Below are 24683 nucleotides of genomic sequence, written 5' to 3' on the forward strand. Positions count from 1 at the left end.
TCTATTTTAATCAGTCTATAAAATAGTCTGTCATTCAAACCAATATTACAAAATCCAGGTTTCTCCTAAAGTTTGAAAAAGTACAAACATCTTTTATGCAAAACTACATAGTATTGCACAATCTTTATTTTATCTTCAAAGTACAAAGATATCAATTGTCTAGACAAATAAGACAGAATAAATTATTTTATTAAGCATTATTCCTTAAAAATTACAGCACATAAATAAGGAGAAACTCTACATAGTTAAAATTAGCCATTAGTTCATAGTGCTTTTCTCAAAAAACAGAACATCTCGATGGAAAACAAAAAAGCTATTTTTCACCATGTGATGCTGAATAGTTGCTTGAAAAAATAAATAAGTGCATTTCCATGGTCACCTTTTGCCCTATTGGACTTTTTACATGGACCAGCATGAAGGGTAACTTCAAGAAAAGAGGCTTCCCCTCCTTTCAGTTTAAAAAAACAAAACGTGAAAAATATACAGCAAGTAATTCAAGAGGTTTACAATTGTTAAAATTCATACATAGATTTAAAATATAATTTTCCTTTTTTGGCAGGATGAACTCTCTAGTAACATACATACAAATTATGCCCTCATAAATTCTGGGACAGACCTCATCTGAAGTCACGCATAACACGCACATACAAATAAAACAAGTCATTACTATGGTTCCAGGTTGAGGGTTCCCCTAGGTACAGATCTAGGATCAGCTTCCCCTCCCCTAATCCTAACCTTTACCATTAGTGGGGAAAGTGCAAAACTGACCCAAAATCGGCGTCTAGGGGTATTTTCACCCTACACCATTACGACCCAGTAACATCATATGGAGACAGAGACTGAATGACTGAGTAACTGACTATCCCTCCCCATATCTCTCAGACAGTCCAGTTCTTCACAGATGTGACGTCTTACATGTAGTATGACTCCAAACAGATGTACAGTTAGGTTAGTTGAACAGATGGAGGGTTAGGTTAGTTGAACAGATGTAGGGTTAGCTGAACAGATGTAAGGTTAGTTGAACAGATGGAGGGTTAGGTTAGTTGAACAGATGGAGGGTTAGCTGAACAGATGGAGGGTTAGCTGAACAGATGGAGGGTTAGCTAAACAGATGGAGGGTTAGCTGAACAGATGGAGGGTTAGCTGAACAGATGGAGGGTTAGTTGAACAGATGGAGGGTTGGGTTAGTTGAACAGATGGAGGGTTAGGTTAGTTGAACAGATGGAGGGTTAGCTGAACAGATGGAGGGTTGGGTTAGTTGAACAGATGGAGGGTTGGGTTAGCTGAACAGATGGAGGGTTGGGTCAGCTGAACAGATGGAGGGTTAGTTGAACAGATGGAGGGTTGGGTTAGTTGAACAGATGGAGGGTTAGCTGAACAGATGTAGGGTTAGTTGAACAGATGGAGGGTTGGGTTAGTTGAACAGATGGAGGGTTAGGTTAGTTGAACAGATGGAGGGTTAGCTGAACAGATGTAGGGTTAGTTGAACAGATGGAGGGTTGGGTTAGCTGAACAGATGGAGGGTTGGGTCAGTTGAACAGATGGAGGGTTGGGTCAGCTGAACAGATGGAGGGTTGGGTCAGCTGAACAGATGGAGGGTTGGGTCAGCTGAACAGATGGAGGGTTGGGTTAGCTGAACAGATGGAGGGTTGGGTTAGCTGAACAGATGGAGGGTTGGGTCAGCTGAACAGATGGAGGGTTGGGTCAGCTGAACAGATGGAGGGTTGGGTCAGCTGAACAGATGGAGGGTTGGGTTAGTTGAACAGATGGAGGGTTGGGTCAGCTGAACAGATGGAGGGTTGGGTTAGTTGAACAGATGGAGGGTTAGGTTAGTTGAACAGATGGAGGGTTGGGTCAGCTGAACAGATGGAGGGTTGGGTTAGTTGAACAGATGGAGGGTTGGGTTAGCTGAACAGATGGAGGGTTGGGTTACCTGAACAGATGGAGGGTTGGGTTAGCTGAACAGATGGAGGGTTGGGTTAGCTGAACAGATGGAGGGTTGGGTTAGCTGAACAGATGGAGGGTTGGGTTAGCTGAACAGATTGGAGTTTCTATCTAGGACTTCTGTTTTCCTGAGTGGGGCAAGGGATAGTATACTGATTAACCTAAAATCATCTTCCCTACTGGATATATATCTATTTCTTTTTCTGGTTGAACGCAGTAGAAAAATAAAGAATAAGTAAATAAAAACAAAAACCTTTTGAAATCATTAGACCTAAGCCCATTGCTCCCTTACCCTTGAAGCCCCTCCCATCTCTTCACTTCTCAATGAGACCTGCCTCCTTGATCTTGGTGTAGAAGAACTTCTCTAGCAGGTTGGCACACTTGTAGTACTCGCTCTCTGGGGGATTGTACTCGCGACAGTTGGTGAAGATGCGCTGCATGTCGGCCATGAAGAGCTTCCGCGTGGTGTAGTACCTGCTCTTCAGACGCTCCGACATCGTCTTCAGGTCTGGAGATAATCACACAACATTAACACCACTCTTGATTAACCACTATGAAACCAAACGTTGTGATTAACACAATATGACTTAAACTCTCAAACATATGACTATTTTACACCATTTTAAAGACTCTCGTTAATCTAACCACACTGTCCGATTTCAAAAAGGCTTTACAACGAAAGCAAAACATTAGATTATGTCAGCAGAGTACCCAGCCAGAAATAATCAGACACCCATTTTTCAAGCTAGCATATAATGTCACATAAACCCAAACCACAGCTAAATGCAGCACTAACCTTTGATGATCTTCATCAGATGACAACCCTACGACATTATGTTATACAATACATGCATGTTTTGTTCAATCAAGTTCATATTTATATAAAAAACCAGCTTTTTACATTAGCATGTGACTAGCATTCCCACCGAACACTGCCGGTGAATTTACTAAATTACTCACGATAAACGTTCACAAAAAGCATAACAATTATTTTAAGAATTATAGATACAGAACTCCTCTATGCACTCGATATGTCCGATTTTAAAATAGCTTTTCGGTGAAAGCACATTTTGCAATATTCTCAGTAGATAGCCCGGCATCACAGGGCTAGCTATTTAGACACCCAGCAAGTTTAGCACTCAGAAAAGTCACATTTACTATAAGAAAAATGTTATTACCTTTGCTGTCTTCGTCAGAATGCACTCCCAGGACTTCTACTTCAATAACAAATGTTGGTTTGGTTCAAAATAATCCATAGTTATATCCAAACAGCGGCGTTTTGTTCGTGCGTTCAAGACACTATCCGAAAGGGTAAATAAGGGTGACGAGCATGGCGCAATTCGTGACAAAAAAAATTCTAAATATTCCATTACCGTACTTCGAAGCATGTCAACCGCTGTTTAAAATCTATTTTTATGCCATTTTTCTAATTAAAAAAGCGATAATATTCCGACCGGGAATCTGCGTTTAGGTAAACAGACAAAAGAAAATAAAGCATTCGGTCGACTCGGGCACGCGCCTAAGCCCATAGTACTCAGATCGGCCACTTGCCAAAAGCGATAATGTGTTTCAGCCAGAGCCTGCCTCGATATCGTTCAGCTTTTTCCCGGGCTCTGAGAGCCTATGGGAGCCGTAGGAAGTGTCACGTTAGAGCAAAGATCCTCAGTCTTCAATAAAAAGAGCCAAGATGAAACACCACTTGTCAGACAGGCCACTTCCTGCATGGAATCTTCTCAGGTTTTGGCCTGCCATTTGAGTTCTGTTATACTCACAGACACCATTCAAACAGTTTTAGAAACTTTAGGGTGTTTTCTATCCAAAGCCAATAATTATATGCATATTCTAGTTACTGGGCAGGAGTAGTAACCAGATTAAATCGGGTACGTTTTTTATCCGGCCGTGTCAATACTGCCCACTAGCCCTAACAGGTTAACTAGCCATTACGTGTCTGTCTGTAGGTAACTATACCAGAGAAGAAAAGGCGAAGCCCAAAATCAAATAAATAAAATGGCCTATGCATATCAGCGTAGCACCTCAATCTCCATTGAATACAGGCATTGACATCAACACCCCTCATCGAATATTTTAAAAAGTATTCAAATAAAGAGATGTATCCACCAATCCAAAGAGAGGAATAGGCGGGAGCTTGACAGTCCGCTGTTCCGCTCTGTGATTTTTTTTTTTAAATGGAAAGGAGCTAACTACAGGCAAAATCCTAGCGGAAAACCTGGTTCAGTCTGGTTTCCACCAGACACTAGAAGATGAATTAACCTTTCAGCAGAACAATAATCTAAAACACAAGGCAAAATCTACACTGGAGTTGCTTACCAAGAAGACAGTGAATGTTCCTGAGTGGCCGAGTTACAGAATTGACTTAAATCTACTTGAAAATCTATGGCAAGACCTGAAAATGGTTGTCAAGCAATGATCAACAACCAATTTGACAGCTTGAATATTTTTTTTTAAAGAATAATGGGACAAATGTTGCATAATCCAGGTGTGGAAAGCCCTTAGAGATTTACCCATGTTTCGGCCTTCAATAAATGTAATTCTTCAATAAATTAGCAAAAACTTTCACTTTGTCATTATGGGGTATTGTGTGTAGATGGGTCAGAAAATAATCTATTTAATCCATTTTGAATTCAGGCTGTAACACAACAAAATGTGGAACAAGTCAAGGGGTATGAATACTTTCTGAAGGGGCTGTATCTGACTCAATTCAATCATCCATATTTTCTTGCTTACAAGTTATGTATATTCCTTCCCCTGAAGAGTTGACCCAGGCACAGATGTGTTCCATGCGTAGTGCCATACATACCCATGGGGAAGCGGATGACTTGGTAGTAGCCGGGAGCCTCAGTCTTTTTCACTGGTTCCATGAACGGCCAGGCATTCTGGTGACTCTATAACACATAATGAGAAACCTGTGTGTGTGTGTGTGGCTACGAGTTGGTGTGTATGTGCGTTTGAGAGTGAGTGAGTGAGTGCGTGTGTGCATGCGTGTGTGTGCGTATCCCTCACCTTAACGTGTTGTAGGATGGTCTTCAGGGTGCTGTACAGCTGATCTGGATCCTTCAGCTCTTTCCTGGGATCACAACAGTAAACAGGAAGTTGCATTCACCTCATTTTCTGTCAGAGTTACCATGACGATGACAGCGGTAGCTCACTGGCTAAGCTTTAGAAGGAAAACTTAAAAGCCGTTACATTTGTTTTACTAAAAATAGATGAGTAGAAGCTATAAGGAGCTGAAAGACTTACCCTTTGCCCACCGGTTTCCATCCAGTTTCTCCTGGTGAAAAAAAGGAGTTGAGTTAAACTAGACACTGTCCACACACTTCTTTACTGCCCAAATCACTGCTACCTCTTTGGAGATTTGCCTTTGTCCACAATGGCACCATATTCCCGATATAGTGGCCTATATTTGACCAGGGCCCATGTAGGGAATAGGGTGCCATTTTGGACGCATCCTTTGAACCTATGCTGAAGGTAGACTAATATAATGACAGGAGGAGAAACGTACGTATTCCAGGAATGCTCTCGATGGGAATCTGTCGAACTCCTTCCTTAAAACAGGAAAGTCCTGGGTAGACCTTTCTGATCTGAGCTTGCTTCCTCTCTATCAGTTTCTTTATGATCTGAAAGGGAGGATGGAGTGAGTGAGAGGGAGGGAGGGTGTGAGAGAGATAGTGGAAGGGAGACCGAAAGAGAGAGAACTTAGGTAACTCAATTTATTATACAAATAGACATCGTAGGCATGCACACACCACACACACCTCTTTCTGCTTCTTGATAATGACAGAGAACTCAGTGTAAGGGATGCTGGGGTTGAGCTCACAGCCCATCAGCGTCGCTCCCTCATAGTCTTTGATGTAGCCCAGATACTTGGCCTTGGGAACCTTGATGTCTTTAGAGAAGCCCTGAGACAGAGAGAGAGATGGAGAGAAAGAGAAAGGGAGAGAGCTGTAAGAATGGTACATTTTTTTAAAGAGACAGTTTCTTGATGTTTCCCTACATTACAAGATAACCAATGCCATTTGCTGATCTTTTTAAGCAGCCAATCATGTACTGACCTGCTTTTTGAAGTAGCCAATGGCATACTCGTCTGCGTAGGTGAGGAAGTTGAGGATGTCGTGCTTGATGTGGTACTCCTTCAGATGGTTCATCAGGTGAGTGCCGTATCCCTTTAAACAATAGGTAGGGGTCAAAGGTCAAAACTGACCAATCAAGAAGAGTGAGGCACGGAGCACAATGGCAGTAGAATGAATATCAGTCATATCAGTTAATACCAACAGAAATGCGACCAGAAGAGGAACTGTAGCCTGGTCCCAGAACTGTTTGTTTGTGTATAGCCAAGTCCTATGGTCACTGTCATGTCAAACATGTCCATAGGAGTTGGAAAGACAGCACAAACAGATCTGGACTAGGTTAAAAGAGCTGCATTCTCGTACCTTGACCTGCTCGTTGGAGGTGACAGCACAGAATACGATCTCTGTGAAGCTCTGCGAGGGGAACATCCGGAAGCAGATCCCTCCGATCACACGGCCATCTTTGATCAGCGACAGAGTCTTGTGCTTACTGTTTGGAGAGAAAGTGAACGGTTCCCATTCATCTCAACACCTCATAATATGAAACTGGGTTCAACTTCTGCTTTAGGGTTAAAGAGATACAGCCAAATGTAATGTTCAATTGTTGCCATAACGTTGAGGGGTCAAACCTCTGGTTACAACTGTAGAGCAACTTCACATTAAGAGTCTTCTTTCTGTGCTACAAAGTTGGGACTATTTTTCTGTTTGGTGGTCAGTCAATCAGGGTAGAACTCTAAATCAAATCTTATTTTATTGGTCACATACACAAATTTAGCAGATGTTATTGCAGGTGTAGCGAAATGCTTGTGTTCCTAGCTCCAACAGTGCAGTAATATCTAACAATTCACAACAATACACACAAATCTAAAAGTAAAATAATGGAATTAAGAAATATATAAATATTAGGACGAGCAATGTCGGAGTGGCATTGACTAAAATACAGTAGAATAGAATACAGTATATACACATGAAATGAGTAAAGCAGCATGTAAACATTATTAAAGTGACTAGTGTTCCATTATTAAAGTGACCAGTGATTCCATGTCTATGTATCTAGGGCAGCAGCCTCTAAGGGGCAGGGTTGCCGGCTAGTTATGGCTATGTAACAGTGTGAAGGCCTTGAGATAGAAGCAGTTTTTTAGTCTCTCGGCCCCAGCTTTTATACACCTGTTCTGGATGATAGCGGGGTGAACAGGCTGTGGCTCGGGTGGTTGATGTCCTTGATGAGCTTTTTGGCCTTCCTGCTGTAGGTGTCCTGGAGGGCAGGCAGTGTGCCCTCTGTGATGTGTTGTGCAGACCGCACCACCCTCTGGAGAGCCCTGCGGTTGCGGGCGTTGCAGTTGCCATACCATGTGGTGACACAGCCCTACAGGATGCTCTCAATTGTGAGAGTCTTAGGGGCCAAGTCAAATTTCTTCAGCCTCCTGAGGTTGAATAGGCACTGTTGTGCCTTCTTCACCACAATGTCTGTGTGGGTGGACCATTTCAGATAGTCAGTTGATGTGTACGCCGAGGAACTTGAAGCTTTCCACCTTCTCCACTGCGGTCCCGTCAATGTGGATAGGAGCATGCTCCCCCTTTCCTGAAGTCCACGATCAGCTCCTTCATTTTGTTGATGTTGAGGGAGAGGTTATTTCCTAGCACCACTCCACCAGGAGTGAGGGGGCTGAGCACACACCCTTGTGGGGCCCCTGTGTCGAGGATCAGTGATGTGGAGATGTTGTTTCCTACCTTCACCACCATGGGAGGCGGCCCATCAGGAAGTCCAGGACCCAGTTGCACAGGGCGGGGTTCAGACCCCGAGCTTGATGATGAGCTTGGAGGGTACTATGGTGTTGAAGGCTGAGCTATAGTCAATGAACAGCATTCTTACACATGTATTCCTCTTGTCCAGATGGGATAGGGCAGTATGCAGTGCAATGGTGATTGCATCGTCTGTGGATCTATTGGGCGGTAAGCAAATTGAAGTGGGTCTAGGGTGTCATGTAAGGTAGAGGTGATATGATCCTTAACTAGCCTCTCAAAGCACTTCATGATGACAGAAGTGAGTTCTACAGGGCAATTTATTTCAGTTACCTTTGCTTTCTTGGGTACAGGAACAATGGTGGACATCTTGAAGCAAGTGGGGACAGCAGACTGGGATAGGGAGAGATTGAATTTGTCCGTAAACACTCCAGCCAGCTGGTCTGCGCATGCTCTGAGGACGTGGCTAGGGATGGCGTCTGGCCCGGCAGCCTTGTGAGCGTTAAGACGCTTAAAATGTCTCACTCACGTCAGCCATGGAGAACGAGAGCCCACAGTCCTTGGGAGTAGGCTGCGGGAAGGCACTGTGTTATCCTCAAAGCGGGCAAAGGTGTTTAGCTGTCTGGGAGAAAAACGTCAGTGTCCGCGACGTGGCTGGTTTTACCTTTGTAATCCGTGATTGTCTGTAGACGCTGCCACATACATCTCATGTCTGAGCCGTTGAATTGTGACTCCACTTTGTCTCTGTACTGACGTTTTGCCTGTTTGATTGCTTTACAGAGGGAATAACTACACTGTTTGTATTCAACCATATTCCCAGTCACCTTGCCATGGTTAAATGGTTCATGCTTTCAGTTTAGCGTGAATGCTGCCATCTATCCATGGTTTCTGGTTTGGGTAGGTTTTAATAGTAACAGTGGGAACAACATCCCCTATACACTTCCTGATGAACTCAGTCACCGTGTCCGTGTATACATCAATGTTATTCTCCGAGGCTACCCAGAACATATCCCGTGATCAAAACAATCTTGAAGCATGGATTCTGATTGGTCAGACCAGTGTTGAATAGACCTTAGCACGGGTACTTCCTGTTTGAGTTTCTGCCTATAGGAAGGGAGGAGCAAAATGGAGTTGTGATCTGATTTGCCAAAGGGAGGGTGGGGGAGGGCCTTCTAGGCATCCCGGAAGAGAGAATAGCAGTGGTTGAGTGTTTTCCCAGCGCGAGTACTGCAGTCAATGTGTTGATAGAACTTCGGTAGCGTTTTCCTCAAATTTGCTTTGTTAAAATCCCCAGCTACAATAAATGCAGCCTCAGGATATGTGGTTACCAGTTTGCATAAAGTCCAGTGTTGTTCCTTGAGGGCCGTCGTGGTATCGGCTTGAGGGGGAATAAACACGGCTGTGACTATAACCGAAGATAATTCTCTTGGGAGATAATACGGTCGGTATTTGATTGTGAAATATTCTAGGTCGGGTGAACAAAAGGACTTTAGTTTCTGAACGTTATCACAATCACACCACGAGTAGTTAATCATGAAACATACACCACCGCCCTACTTCTTCCTGGAGAGTTTTTTATTTCTGTCTGTGCGATGTACTGAGAACCAGCTGGCTGTATGGACGGGGACAGTATATACATATTAGCGAGTAATATACTCGGAAGCAGTGGATGGTGTGCCCGCCTCTTGAGTCGGACTAGAAGTCCACTCCGAATACCTCTTCTCCACCGGGTCTTGGAGCAGCCTCTGGGATCAGTTCAATTGCCCTGGGGGGTGCGAACAAAGGATCCAATTCTTGGAAGTCGTATTCCTGGTCGAAATGCTGGTGAGTTACTGCCGCTCTGATATCCAAAAGTTATTTCCAGCTGTATATAATAACACAAAAAAACATTCTGGGCTAATAATGTAAGAAATAACACACAAAAAAACAAAATACTGCAAAGTTGCTAATGAGCTAAAGCAGAGCTGCCATGTCTGTCGGTGCCATCTTTCATGGTAACACTCACGGGTCAAAGACGAGGCGTGTGATGTACTCTTTGGGCATGCGAGGCAGCTGGTGAGAGAAGACATTCTGGAGGCCCACCAGCCACATGAGGATCCTCTTGTTGGGCTTCTGGTTGAGGGAGTTCCCGATGACGTGGAACTCTATCACCCCCCTCCTCTCCTCCAGGCGTGCCGCCTCATCACGGGCTGAGTGGGCCGACAGTAGACTGGTCTGGGGGTGGGGAGGGGATGACGTCAGCCTTACTCATCATCAAGTCCTATTACAGCACTCATTTTGATTTAGCAGTGTCCTTATATTTGTCCCATTATCATCATTATTGTCAGCAGCAGCAGTAGCTTCACCATAATCATCACCTTCAAACCTCAATACTGCCTCTAAAACATTGACTTAGTGGGGGGTTCTGAACTGCAAGTCAAATATAATCTAATATCCACTAACTGATTTTTAACTGAGATGGAATAGAGTGTTAAGTGATGGAAGTATTGATGACTATGTGTTGGACTGAAGAGATGGAAGTATTGATGACTACGTGTTGGACTGAAGAGATGGAAGTATTGATGAATACGTGTTGGACTGAAGAGATGGAAGTATTGATGAATACATGTTGGACTGAAGAGATGGAAGTATTGATGAATACATGTTGGACTGAAGAGATGGAAGTATTGATGAATACATGTTGGACTGATTGAGGCCTAGTTTCCATCAGATCAAGAGTTAACCGGCGATAGCAGAAAGCCGCATAGTGGATGTTTTGGTGGTGTTGGAGGTGGAACTGCGTTGGAGCCTTCAAATCGGTGAGCAGCTGCTCTTGCGATCATTGTCACGAAGCCACACCCGCCCCACTCGAGTTAGAAGTTCAGACACAGAAAGTGTAGGCTGTATAGAAATAATGACACTCAAATAGATGAATCATTAAACAAAATAATTAGTATTTCTATCATCATAATCAGATGATTACTACGTCTTACATTCCAGCACATGAGGTTGGTGGCACCTTAATTGGGGAGAACGGGCTCGTGGTAATAACTGGGGCGGAATTCGTGGAATGGTAACAAATACATCAAACAATTGATTTCCAGGTGTTTGATGCCATTCCATTTGCGCAGTTCTGGACATAATTATGAGCCGTTTTCCCCTCAGCTGCCTCCTGTGCATTCCAGTGGTCAAACTTGAAGGCTGCATGGGATTTCTCCAAAGGTGACTCCCTGCACACAATGGCAATGTCCACTTTAGGTATAATGCCAGGAGCCGCCTTTGAATTTGACAGCTCTGACGCAGTTCCACCTCAAGCACCGCCAAAGCAACCGCTATTCGGAAGTCGGCTAAAGCGGATCTGACTGAACAGAGCCCTGAGTGTTTGATGCTACCTCTGGTCCCAGCATGGAGGCGGGGTCGGTGATGGTTGCCATGACTTCGTTGATGAGTTCCATGGGGATGTCCCCGACAATCCTAAGCTTCTTAGTCTCCTCATGGGGGAGGGGCTCCGATGGCTTCCGCTTCTGCCCACCTACACAGATAAATCATATGTAAAGTTGCCCCCAGAAACTGATCTAAAGAGAGATTTTACCACTAATGGTTAAGGTTATAATTTGTGGAGGCTAAGCTGATCCTAGATCTGTGCGTAGAGCCTGTTGTGTTTACCTGGGCTGGGTTCCAGAACAGAGGCGGTCTTCCTGGCAGGACTGACACTGCCACAGCTGGATTGGTCCACAGATACTGGGCTGGTGTTGTAGTACAGAGGCCTGGCCACCGGGGGCGCACTGATCACTGTCATTATACACAGGGGAGCTCATCGGATTAATTTATCAATGGAGAGTAGCACTCATCATATCAATCACATCACAACTTGCCCTACTTAAACTTTTTGAGGCAAGGTAAAACTCTAAGTGAGAGTGTGTTGGACAAGCTGGCTAAAGGCCAGGTGTGTTTTACCTGTATGGATGGGGATCGGTCCTCCTGAGGATCCAGCCAGGAAGTCTTCACTCCAGATGGGAGAGCTGTGACTGTACACCTCCTCCTCCAGCATGGACAGGAATCTACAGCACACAGATATCATCATCACACCTACTCTAGACCGACACTAGGAATCCTCCTCTCTCTCTTGTGTGTGTGTGAAGAATTTGTTTCTTACTTGGGGAAGTGTGTGAGGATGAGAGTGCGTTTCTCCGGGGGTAGCTTATCCTTCTCCTGCCTGGCCTGCTCTAGCAGCTGTTTCCTCATTACAGTGAAGACAGAGCGCAGCAGGGTCCGACCGAAGATTTGGGTCGTCTCGTACCGCGGTAGACTGTCACAGAACTGAGGGACGTTGCAGTAGCACAGCCATCTGGGGGAAAACACACCACAAAAATGTGGGTTTGATTCTAGGTTATATAACGGTGATACAATATGCATGAAATATACACATCTTTTGGAATGAAGAGAAAATGAATCTGTTGGTACCAAGTTATGGGAGTAACTGGGGCTACTGGGGACTAAAAACACCATAGCTACCCTATGTTTAAGTGTTTGAGAACACACAATTGTGTAACTCAAAATGGGTCAAAACTCCCAAGATCCAGGGGGGGTAAAAGGACCTTGTGCATTTCAGGTAAAACAACAACCCAATGTTTATATCCCAGGACAAATCATGTCTGGTGTGGATGAACAAAATCTACATGGGTGGGATGGCGCACGTGGACGCACGCGCACGCGCGCCCGGTGTAGTCAGCATGAAAGCATTAAGAACATGAAGCCAGCCCACAGTGTGGTCAGTGCATTAGGAATAAACATGTCATGACTGTGAACGCATCTTCAAAGCGTGCCTGCCAGCAGTTGCAATCATATCATCAAAGGGCGCCTGCTACCTGGTGTAGTTGACTTTGTACCCGGCGGCATCATCAGCAGGGGCCCGCCGTCGTCTCTGTGAGGGTGTCTCCAGCTGCCAGTAGTTGATCTGGTTGAGGAACATCTTGGCCAGCTCCACGATGGTCTGTCGCTCCTTGGAGGGAAGATGACTGAACTTGTACTGGACAAAGTTATTCACCCCCTGTTGAAGAGACACAGAGATCATGTAAGCAAAATATAATGTGTACATCTTGTGTAAGTGTGAACTAAATATGTATTTTATTGCTAGGCGTGTGTGTATTTGTTGCGTACACTTGCCTGTTCAATGCTAGGTTTCTCAAAGGGAGGACTCTCCTGTGCCTCCACTACAGGTTTGCCCATCTGTAGGATGCATTTCCTCAACAGCTGAAGGAGAAAGAAGGACATTGTGAGACAGATGCACTGAAAGTAATGTGTTGTTGACATGTTGAGCTGTGGCCTACCTTGAAGAGGGAGAAGTAGACTTGTTTGGTGTCAGCGTCCTCCTCTTTGTGGACACATGTGTTCAGGTACTCCACGTCCAGAGCAATGCCCAGAAGCCTGTTCATCTCCTCCTCTGAAACATTCTCCAGGTGGGTTACATGATCACCTGAAAAGGAGAGACAGTGAGTGAGAAGAAAGACTTTAGTTTTGATGACCAATGTGTCCCTGAAAACCTGTTACCTCCTTATTACCTGGATTTCTAGAACATTCCACCTGCCTATATCATTCCCTTACACGAGGCAGTGGCACCCCATCCCCATGTCCTCCCTCTGACCCTCTCTCCCCTTCCGGTACACAGGGCAACTCCTCCTAATGTCTCCGCTCTCAACCCTCTCTCCCCCTAGTCTTACCCAGTGTATGAGAGCAGCTACGACAGGGGTCCTGAAGGTTGACAGTGTTGGGCTGCTGGTCTGTACGGGGTGGTGTGGGAGGGGGGTTCTGGCTCTTCCAGCTGTTACACTTACAGGCCCCCTCAGCCTACAGCACAGGGTTCCACAGGTTAGAAACACACATACTGTATGCATACACACACACACACACATGTTTAGAAACATAAGGTAATAGGAAAAATCCCATTTAATTTATATGCATAAGTTGACAAAGACAGATTGGCTACAAAGTGGCATAATTAGGCAATGCCTGGTGGGCCAGCCCTCTCTCACTACAACTCTTAGCTGGAGCCAAACTGTGCACAGGAACAACAAACTCCGCCCCCAGCAGCTGTCACTGTCAAAACAAAGACGCTGTCTCTCCCTGCAGATGATATATAACTGCAATAAATACTTTCTATTTTACCACCGTGCGCTGACAGACGGAAAAAACACACTGTCACTATTCCAGTGGGGAGAATTACGCCCCGCACACTCCCCTTGCTGGAGGCATTACGCATCAAGGCATGCAGGCTAACCTGAATTTGTCAAAGCACCTTGAGAATGTTTATAGTTCACTCTCCCGCCTAGAAATACATTTTTAACATTATAATACAGGAGCGCTAGACTGAACATTTTGCCGTTTTTTTCCTGATGTTTATTTCCAATAGGATCATTTTACATGACGAGAGCATGAGGGATATGAAAAAATGCAAGCGCAGCAATGGCTTCCTTTGCTGCGTTTGTATTTTGGTAGCGCTGCAAACCAACAAGCATCTGAAACACAATCCACTTTCAAAACATTGCAAAATGTATAATTGTTAAATAATGTAATAATGGACTACTTAAAACTACCTTGCAAGATGAATAAACTCCGAGCTTCTCCAGTTTCTTCGGGCGCGGGGAGGAGCGGAGCTGCGCCTTCTTCACCGCGATTCGTGCCGATCCTACCGTGGCGCCCGAACCCTCGGTTCCCCCGGCTCCCGGAGCCGCAGGCGCCGATCCCGCTGCACCGATGGCCGGGGAGCCCTGCTGAATCCCTGCGCTCCCGGACATTCTCGAGACCGAACGGGATCCCCGACCCTGGAATTAAATGGTTTAGGTGTCCCGTTCTCTATTCCACTACTGGAGAATCAGACATGGCGCTGATCCGTTTTTTTTTTATAGCTCAATGCGCTGATCCCTGTTTTTTTATTTGTCATTGTAGGTCCATTTTTCCTCCACTAGGGGAGACAAATAGGTATTCCAGTGAGTAGGCTTGGCCAGGGGTTCCCAAACTTTTTTGGTCCGCGACCCCATTTTGATATAAAAAAAAAAAACACACCATGTAAAAAAACACAAGGTGTAATCAACAGCCAATGTCTACTATTTAAACTGTGTCTTAGACAGTCTATTATAAATCAGTCTGACAGCATCATTGATGTTCTTTTTCCCCCCAGTCTGATTTAGTGCCTCTAATGAGTCCTACACAGGCTTGTGTGCATAGGTGTAATAATACCCAGAAAACCTAATGGTCAAAAAGGGAACTGGTTCCTATAGTTTTTTCACAATACATTTTTTCCCCATAGGGGATTTTAGAAACACTTAAAATAAGAGTTGTGTTTCATGTAGGCTTACCCTGGCGTGACGTTTTGATAACCATATAAATCTCTCTCGGACAATCTGACTTATCAATATCAGTGATGGGGTCATAATAATATTTAGCTTAAACCGTTCAAAAGATAGAAGTACATTTGTAGGAAGAAAACAGAAACCACTGTTTATTACAACTGTATCTAGCTGCTACTGAAGGTTACTGACGTCACTTTATATCAGAATTTCCTGTTTTCAAACCCCTCGTTTGGGAAATGCTGGAGTAGGCTATGATCCAGGGTAGAGGTTACAAAACATGTAACCATTTGTAGTGAGAATTTCAAGGTCAAATGTAATGACCTGGGACAAAATGGAGCAAAAAAATGATAAAACAAGCGAAAAGCAGACAAAAGATTCTGGTGATGATGTCCACCTTACAAATACCACAATAATGTACTAGGCCTTGTAGTTACACAATACATGTTTCCAATTAATTAAATGTTTCCAATTATAGGCCATTTATTACATCTTACAATATAGTTTTGTTATTCTGACTCGATATTCAAAGAGCCAGGGTGAGGACAGGTCTGACAGGACCACCAGTACCTTAGTCGCTGTGACCTCAATAGGCAAAGCTAAGTGGTCAAAGGTCAGATAAAATGAACAGGATGTCACTGGTGACCTCCGGCGGAGTGGTTGGGGTTCTTTACCCCAGTGTATAGTAGCGTTAGAAAACATCTAGAACCGTTGAAAACAATCTTAGAACCACAAAAAATAGGAACCACCCTCCTCTTAGCTAACAAGTATCCTACTCCACACATATTATTATTTAACAGTACTGTAAAATGCTTGCATTTGTTGATTTTTTTCCCGGCTGCAATTAAGTGGCCACAGCAACAACAAAAATGTATACAATGTACATCCCTATGAGTTAATCCATTTATTCATCATCATGATCATGATCCACCAGCTAATACCCCAACAGTAGAACAGAGCAGTCTTTCTTCTCCTACTAAGGTTGTTAATATTGTTCCCACAACGTTGTTACATTCTTACTGAGACGTTATAAGACAAGCGGAAAGTGAATTTTGTAAAATCCTTTGCGCTTTGCTTCAACAGGGATTCAACACCCAGACAGTGTATTGCGTGTGACTTCAGTTCTAGTGGGATGAGGAGTACTAGACAGGGCATCCTAGCTTTAGATCACTCACAAATGAGTGAAATGCGAGAGAATGTTAAAAAATAGAAACCCAAAAAAAGAAACATTTTGCTTTTCTTGAGAAATAAAGTATTTTTTTGTTAATAACACTACATTTATAAAGACCACCATGGATTATAATTTAAACATTTTTTGTGGGGAAAAAAACAACTCCAAACCCACACTGAAGCCGTTTTCTGCTAACTGTACAGTTTTTAATGATTATCTAGACAACTCCCTAGCAAGCATTAGTCCTGTCAACTGTAAATGGAAAAAGTACACTACATTGCAACACCCTATGTACAGTATATTATATATATATATTTATATCACACTGGCTGTAATTATGACAAGATATATTCATGAGAATCATTAGTGCAAGGCATGAGGAAGAGACCTGGACAGAGTTATTGACCAGGACGGGTTGTGTGTATGTGTGTTTAAATGCATGTGTGTATAAATGTATGTATGTAACAGGTCCAGGGTTTAAAAATAACACAAAAGTGTATGTGTGTGAGCGAGCCGTGTTTTAGCTTGTGTGTGTTATTTAGATCTGGGAGGGTTTGGAGAAATAAACCTGCATCTGACTGTGTTTGTTGTGTCTATGAGGATGTTTTATCACCAAACAGCCCAGTCTCCCTCTGTGTACACACACCCCCACACACACAGCACTTCCTAAAGAACAGGGGATGAATAGTGACCATGACAAAGAGAGACGTCCTAATTGGCACCCTATTCTCTATATAGTGCACTACCTTTGACCAGGGCTTTAGTCAAAAGCAGTGCACTATTTGGGGAATAGGGTGACATTTGGGACACACCCAGGGCCACAGTGTCAGCTGATTCCTAATGAAGAAGCTCTCAACACCTAGAGGTCACCTCACCATGTTCCCCTCTCTCAACACCTAGAGGTCACCTCACCATGTTCCCTTCTCTCAACACCTAGAGGTCACCTCACCATGTTCCCCTCTCTCAACACCTAGAGGTCAGCTCACCATGTTCCCTTCTCTCAACACCTAGAGGTCACCTCACCATGTTCCCTTCTCTCAACACCTAGAGGTCACCTCACCATGTTCCCTTCTCTCAACACCTAGGGGTCACCTCACCATGTTCCCTTCTCTCAACACCTAGAGGTCACCTCACCATGTTCCCTTCTCTCAACACCTAGAGGTCACCTCACCATGTTCCCCTCTCTCAACACCTAGAGGTCACCTCACCATGTTCCCCTCTCTCAACACCTAGAGGTCACCTCACCATGTTCCCTTCTCTCAACACCTAGAGGTCACCTCACCATGTTCCCTTCTCTCAACACCTAGAGGTCAGCTCACCATGTTCCCCTCTCTCAACACCTAGAGGTCACGTCATCATGCTCCCCTGTCTCAACACCTACAGAGGTCATGTCATCATGCTCCCCTGTCTCAACACCTACAGAGGTCATGTCATCATGCTCCCCTGTCTCAACACCTACAGAGGTCATGTCATCATGCTCCCCTGTCTCAACACCTACAGAGGTCATGTCATCATGCTCCCCTGTCTCAACACCTACAGAGGTCATGTCATCATGCTCCCCTGTCTCAACACCTACAGAGGTCATGTCATCATGCTCCCCTGTCTCAACACCTACAGAGGTCATGTCATCATGCTCCCCTGTCTCTCCAAGTGGAAAACAGCTGCCTTCCAGCCAGCATCTTGTTTACACCTGGACAGGCCTCATAACCTGAACCATGACCTAATCTCATCCATTACATGTTGAGACGTAATGAACATCAGCTGACATTGTAACCAGTATGGATCAGGATGTAACCCTCCCTCAGAGAGACCATCAGGTCAGGAGAAAGGGCTCTGGAGGCTTGGCATTCAGTGGGCGGGGGGGTAAGGTGTGGTGTAACCTGTGAAGTCTCAGAGGCCCGATGCCATACTGTGGTGATAGCAGGTAGGGTTGGGTGGGGGTATAGCAGGTAGGGTTGGGGGGGGTAAGGTGGGGATAGCAGGTAGGGTTGGTGGGGGGGATACCAGGTAGGGTTGGGGGGGTAAGGTGGGGATAGCAGGTAGGGTTGGGAAGGGTAAGGAAGTGATAGCAGGTAGGGTTGGTGGGGGTATAGCAGGTAGGGTTGGTGGGAGGGATAGCAGGAAGGGTTGGGGGGGAGGGATAGCAGGAAGGGTTGGGGGGAGTTGGGGGAGGGATAGCAGGAAGGGTTGGTGGGGGGTAAGGTGGTGATAGCAGGTAGGGTTGGGAAGGGGATAGCAGGTAGGGTTGGTGGGGGTAATGTGGTGATAGCAGGTAGGGTTGGCGGGGGTAATGTGGTGATAGCAGGTAGGGTTGGCGGGGGTAAGGAAGTGATAGCAGGTAGGGTTGGCGGGGGTAAGGTGGTGATAGCAGGTAGGGTTGGCGGGGGTAAGGTGGTGATAGCAGGTAGGGTTGGGAAGGGTAAGGAAGTGATAGCAGGTAGGGTTGGTGGGGGTAATGTGGTGATAGCAGGTAGGGTTGGGAAGGGTAAGGAAGTGATAGCAGGTAGGGTTGGTGGGGGTAAGGTGGTGATAGCAGGTAGGGTTGGGGAGGGTGTTGAGGCAGGTTGCTTTGCTTTGCAGTGTGAAGGTCCTTGCAGACACTGAAGAAATCACAGAGCCAATACTGTGAACCATTGCACAATGCCACTAGGACAGCTATGCCCAATCCCAAATTGCCCTCTAACCCCTTAGGTAGACCTGAGAGAATTGAATAGGTGTGAGCATTATGGGGATCGCTCCAACTTGCCCTCTGATAGGCTAGGTGGAATGTTCACCCGATTGTTTAGACCTGAAATCCTCTCAGACCTACATGAAGTACCTAAGGGGTTAGGGTTTGATTTGGGGCTGAGCATTAGAAGCAGGCAAGGCCCTGGGTTGGGACAAAGAGAGAGAGAAGGGAGAAACTCTATACTAGCGCTACTAAAGGTTTAGTGGGCAAAGCATATGAATACGTTACTGAAGAGACAGATTGAGGATAGACATAGAACAGAGAGAAACTAGAAGGAACCCAAGACCACTGCTAAACAGTCTTTTCTTTAGACTTTAGAATTTGCCCTCGCAAACCTTTGGAGCCTCTCTCCCTCTCAAATATATATTTTTTGTGCCACTGAATAAAGTTAACACAGATTTTTTTCTCATCATCAAGTTAGGCCTTGTAGTGATACATGCATCCATAATTCCCACTATAAAAAAAACTAAACAAAACCAAAAAACAAACAGAAAGGACAGAGATTGTGTTAGAAAGACAGAGCGATAGTCTGTAGCTATCCCAGGAGATGAGACCACCATCAGAGTTGCCCCACCCCTTAGTCCTGCTGCTTGCCAATAGTCAGGAAGAATGAGGTAGGGAAGGCGGGCACTAATTTCAGAAAAAAAGGAGGAAGGTGGGAGGTGTCTCAATTAGTAACAGCAGAACCAGTAGGGGAGAGGGAGGGGCGGGGCTTCGTTGAGAGAACTATAGATGAGGGCGTTGCTTTGCATTAGTTACTGCAGAGAGGAGGAGAAGGGTAGGATGGGAAGGGGGTTCAAAGGGCATCTTTTTTCATTGCTGCAGATCAGAGAGTTTTGGGCGGGCGGGCAGGGTCATCACATTAGTTACTGCAGTGTGGGGGGGGGGAACGGATTTCACTTTAAGTACTGCAGCAGGGGGCCTTAGTTGGCTGGGCGGCTTCCGTTAGGTCGACGCCCCTGTTCCGCCCGCTGTTAGCTCCAGTGGCCGCAGGCTCGCTCTTGGGCAATCTTTTTGCTAGAGGATGGAAGAAAAACAAACAAAAAAACTTCAAACACCAGCTACTGATGAGGATCGCTTGATCAAAACATCCTGCTAGTTCACATTTCCTTGATACTTGTCTAAGTATGTATTTAGTGAGTATTTGAGTGTGCAGGGCCCTATCCAATTACACATCAGTAAGTGATGTTTGTCACGGGGTGAGAGGAACCTACCAATAGCCATGAATATCTCGTTCACATTCATAGACGTCTTGGCCGACGTCTCCATGAAGAGCAAGCTGTTGTCGTCTGCATATGACTGGGCATCCTGGGAAAAACAACCATGTCAGAGACAGTCACTGCCTGTCAAACGCAGACACACACTGGTGTGTTCTCGTGACACCAGACAGGTACAGGTGTTTGGAGGACTCACCTGGAAGTCCACGGCTCTCTTGCTGGCGAGGTCAGCTTTGTTGCCAGACAGGGCGATGACAATGTTGGGGCTGGCTTGTCTCTGCAGCTCTTTCACCCAGTTCCTGGCCCGTGCAAATGACTCCTGAGACAAGAGACATGGTACCAGGGAAATGGTGATGTTAAAAACACTTCACCTTCAATTTGGAATACCTTTTCTTCAATGGAGCAGAGCCCTAGGCCAACTTCCAATATATGTGAATAATCCCACGTGAAGGGATCACCAGTGTGACCACATATCCAAACATGTGAGATCAATTATCATTTTTACAAAGGAAGGTTGTTTGCACTGTTATATAATCTATCAAGATGATGCTACTTGCCTCATTTGTGATGTCGTAGACCACGATGGCGGCCTGCGCCCCTCTGTAATACATGGGCGCCAGGCTGTGGTAGCGCTCCTGTCCTGCCGTGTCCCAGATCTCAAACTTCACCGTCGTGTCGTCTAGACACACTGTCTGGGTCAGGAAGGCCGCTGGGGAGGAGAGAAGAGAGTTGTCAAATACATAATTGACGTGAACTTTAAAAAGCATTAGAGCAGGACACCTCACTAAACACATTCAACAATATGAATGAAGGGATAAATAACTACAGCCCAGACCCAACAACAACCCATAGTCCCTATTGCTCCATTATCTGCAAGTCTGAGGTTCCTTCCGTAACCGGTTCCTACAGATCTTATAACACTGAAGGGATAGAGACTTGTAGAAGAGGCTATAGATACTTTTCTGTTCCTGGCCTAAGTGCATAAATGAGTGATGGTCACCTCCAATGGTGCTCTCCTGGAACTCGTGGAACTGTCCCTTGACGAAGCGAAGCACCAGGCTGGACTTGCCCACCGCCGACTCCCCCAGAAGTACCAGCTTGAACTGGCAGATCTTGTTACCAGCGTTAGACCCGTTGGGTCTCGTAGCTCCTCCCCTGTTGGCCATGGCCTAGTCAGTTCCCCCGGTCAGTGTTTGTCCCGCACGTCTGACTATGCTGTCAGGGCTTCAGCTGGAGGCGGCGGTAGAGAGAAGGAATAAAGGAACAATTATTCACAACCCTGATGATGTTTTTCACTAGGGTTATGTCAGGTGTGGTAACGATAAAGAGGATTTGAAGTAGAGATATGGATGTTGTCGTAAAGTTGTTTTGACATGTAGTTTAACCCTGGCCTATATCCTCCGTAAGTGAGTCAAGGTGACAGTATGGAAGTGGACATGCTTCTCGAAAGAGAAAAAAACCTTGATATTCGTGTCCAGACTCTCCTGATAAAGAGATCAACTTAGCCCTTAAAAATATGGTGAAATCTTGGGATGGAATGAATGAACTACACAATGAACTGGACATTTTATGTCCCTCCCTTCCTCAGGGAGGTAGAAACTGAATAGATGATCCTGTCTACTGAAGACAATTGAGAGTGGCAGGCTGCCCTGAAAACAAGTTGTCAAAATAAACATGGCTTGTGCCAGTCAAACCTTGCTGTAGAGCTGGGGCATATTAATAAGGCCACACCATAGCAAAACACTGTGCAACAGAAAACAAATACAAGCTTTTCTTACTGGACAAGCAGATAGTATATCCCCGTTTTAAACTGTTTTCTCCCATTTTGTGTATTGAATATGACCCAGCCCAGTCTCTGAGTGCATGGTATCAGAGATGGCTGGATATGTGAGCTCACTAAAATATATTTTCCCTCATCAAATACACCATACATTGCTACTGACAGAGTTGTGTGTGCCTAATCTTTATACTATGGAAATATTTTTAAAAGACAGAATAATTTGGCTCTGATCTGGACTTCCCATATGCATTTACAGTCAAAACCATGCAAACTCTTTCGTACCGAAATTAACACAGTAACATCCCCACTCGGAGCTGAATTTGTACCCATCAAACTTTCCAAAACACACACACAATTTGTCATAGAGGAAAACACTACTCAGCAAGGACGTTGCAGTGTTGCCTTCCAATGTAAATATGTTCGCCTACATATAGCTAATATAAGAGCGAAGTTAGTTAGAAGGTAAACATGCGCAATAGGCTGACAGCAATGCCAACGGCCTGTACTTGTACTGGCTGTTGCCTTCGAGGTGGGAAGTGACTCAACCAGCACTGTTATGAATCTCTGCAGTGCTAGCATGGACTGTTCAAACTTCTAACAATGTACTAAATTAGCATAGCTAACGTGGCCTACTCTTCGATTTATTTTCGAAGCCACAGTGTCTAGCTAGAAAATTGAGAGTACGCCATTTTCCAAATAGAAGAAAATGCTAACTCAATTAACGTTAGCTTGCTAGCTAGATTATTAGCAAGCCAGGTAACTAGCCAGCTAACTAGCTACATCAAAATCTGAATTGCTAACGTGTGCTACCTACCTACTCCCTGATTACCGACTGCCTTGCTAAGCAGCTACTGTTAGCTAGTTAGGTGACTGGGTGGCAAGCTAACGTTAGCAAAACAAGTCCGATTGCGAATGTGATGATGGAGCTGGCTGGCTTACTATATTTTCAATAAGCTAACTAGCGAGCAGAAGCGTATGACGAACCCATATCCACACATGATAAACAGCCAATAAATAGCATCACGAACACGGTTTTGGCCGGAACGATTAAATGACAAACCGTTGTTAGGTCTCTTCCCGACCCAAATCCGGGCCACGGCCTATTTTCTGCATTTCTCATCAGACGCCAATGTAGCATATCAAGCTAGCTAAGCTAGCCTGTTGACAACTAATGAGCTGAAATCTACAACTTGTCACACCATTTTGCTTACTATACCTGAGTGCCAGGCGGTTGACGAACACAGAATACCACACACGAGTCTATACACAAAATAAAGGTTGCAGTGCGGACAGATACGTATTGTTGAACATACAAATAATTTCAACAACCCCGATCACGTCTCCTCCTTTTTTCTTTCTTCTTGCAACTTCCCCTTTTACTAGAACCAAAACACAAACAACCCCTTCCGCCCATTCTGCCACGTCACACAGCACGTCTGCTCTGCAGAGGTAACGCCGGATTCATGAATTTGATTGTTTTTCTTCTAGGATGAAATCAACAGCAACGTGGGATTTCAAGTGATTTGGTTCAATGTAGTAAAACTAGCTAGAAGCAGACGTTAGATTACCCAATTACTTTGTTATTGGATCTGCCATTTAAAATTGAAGTAAATACAGGGCTCAAGTAAACGCTTTTGGATAATTAAGATGAAGATGACGTAAATATGCATATAGATGTATTACTCATAAAGTGAAGGGGGGACAATGTGCACCAAAAAAACAATAGCTGAGGGTAAGGTGTAGGTTAGGCTGTATCATAGCCTATCTATTGCCGGATTTAAAAGAACTGGGAACTCTGAAAACATAATGACGTCAGGGATCTTCAGGTCGGGAAGTCGGAGCTCTAGATAGCGGCCCGAGGTCCTGAGTTGGAATTGCGAGTTGGGTGACCATTCAGATCGATTTTTCATAGAACAACCGAGCTCCCAGTTGTTATGAATGAACTGAAGTCGGAAGTCGGAGATTTCCAAGCTCCCAGTTGTTATGAACGCGTCATTTGTATCTGACTCAGAGGATATAACCTGCCATCTTGTTTGTTGAATGAATGGTGGCAATATTTTATTGTATTGCCTTTTGTTTCAACTATCGCCATCTAGAACAGTATGTGTTTCTCAACCTTGTTCGTTCCAGGAACTGGCCATGCTGTCCCTTGTGTGTCTGGGACCGGCAAGATATGGCTTTTCCTCCTATATTAAACCTAGCTTTGAATAACTGACTCAATTAGGGAGTAAACGTTATTTATAATAAGGGTTAGAATATCGGACCTCTGAAATATTTTACATAAACCCTCCCATGAACGCTTGCAAAAGAAAAAGTGACTCCCCTATACCCAAAATAATACACTACATGGCCAAAGGTATGTGGACACCCCTTCAAATTAGTGGATTTGGCTACTTCAGCCTCACCCGTTGCTGACAGGTGTATAAAATCGAGCACACAGCCATGCAATCTTCATAGACAAACATTGGCAGTAGAATGGTCTTACTGGAGAGCTCAGTGACTTTCAACGTGGCACAAGTCAGTTTGTCATATTTCTACCCTGGTCAACTGTACGTGCTGTTATTGTGAAGTGGAAACATCTAGCAGAAAGTGGTAGGCCACTCAAGCTCACAGAACGGGACCACCGAGTGCTGAAGCACATAGCGTGTAAAAAACATCTGTCCTCAGTTGCAACACTCACTACTGAGTTC

General features: G+C 44.8%; 2 protein-coding genes across 4 annotated transcripts; both read right to left on the reverse strand.

The window, feature by feature from the left end:
- Window positions 1-168: 168 nt before the first annotated feature.
- Window positions 169-14799, reverse strand: LOC106570503 (histone acetyltransferase KAT2B). The gene is made up of 18 exons (XM_014142909.3): window positions 14345-14799; window positions 13472-13598; window positions 13082-13227; window positions 12918-13004; window positions 12620-12801; window positions 11908-12099; window positions 11709-11812; window positions 11418-11543; window positions 11144-11283; window positions 9778-9986; window positions 6393-6519; window positions 6015-6125; window positions 5718-5861; window positions 5465-5579; window positions 5203-5233; window positions 4966-5029; window positions 4763-4847; window positions 169-2452 (listed from the first exon to the last, which is right to left on the reverse strand). The coding sequence occupies exons 1-18, from the start codon at window positions 14543-14545 to the stop codon at window positions 2259-2261; spliced, it is 2385 nt and encodes a 794-aa protein (XP_013998384.1). The 5' UTR covers window positions 14546-14799; the 3' UTR covers window positions 169-2258.
- A 1187-nt stretch (window positions 14800-15986) lies between these two features.
- Window positions 15987-23403, reverse strand: LOC106570504 (ras-related protein Rab-5A). Of its 3 annotated transcripts, none has more exons than XM_014142911.3 (6): window positions 23307-23403; window positions 21214-21443; window positions 20771-20922; window positions 20410-20532; window positions 20211-20304; window positions 15987-20013 (listed from the first exon to the last, which is right to left on the reverse strand). In XM_014142911.3, the coding sequence occupies exons 2-6, from the start codon at window positions 21377-21379 to the stop codon at window positions 19898-19900; spliced, it is 651 nt and encodes a 216-aa protein (XP_013998386.1). In that variant the 5' UTR covers window positions 21380-21443; window positions 23307-23403; the 3' UTR covers window positions 15987-19897. The 3 variants fall into 3 exon arrangements, with proteins under 3 accessions (XP_013998386.1, XP_013998385.1, XP_013998387.1); XM_014142910.3 differs by having other exon boundaries at window positions 23210-23397; XM_014142912.3 differs by lacking the exon at window positions 23307-23403 and adding an exon at window positions 23054-23186.
- Between the last annotated feature and the right edge of the window lie 1280 nt (window positions 23404-24683).

Source organism: Salmo salar, chromosome 14, assembly GCF_965601325.2.
Source record: "Salmo salar chromosome 14, fSalSal1, whole genome shotgun sequence".
Taxonomy (NCBI): domain Eukaryota; kingdom Metazoa; phylum Chordata; class Actinopteri; order Salmoniformes; family Salmonidae; genus Salmo; species Salmo salar.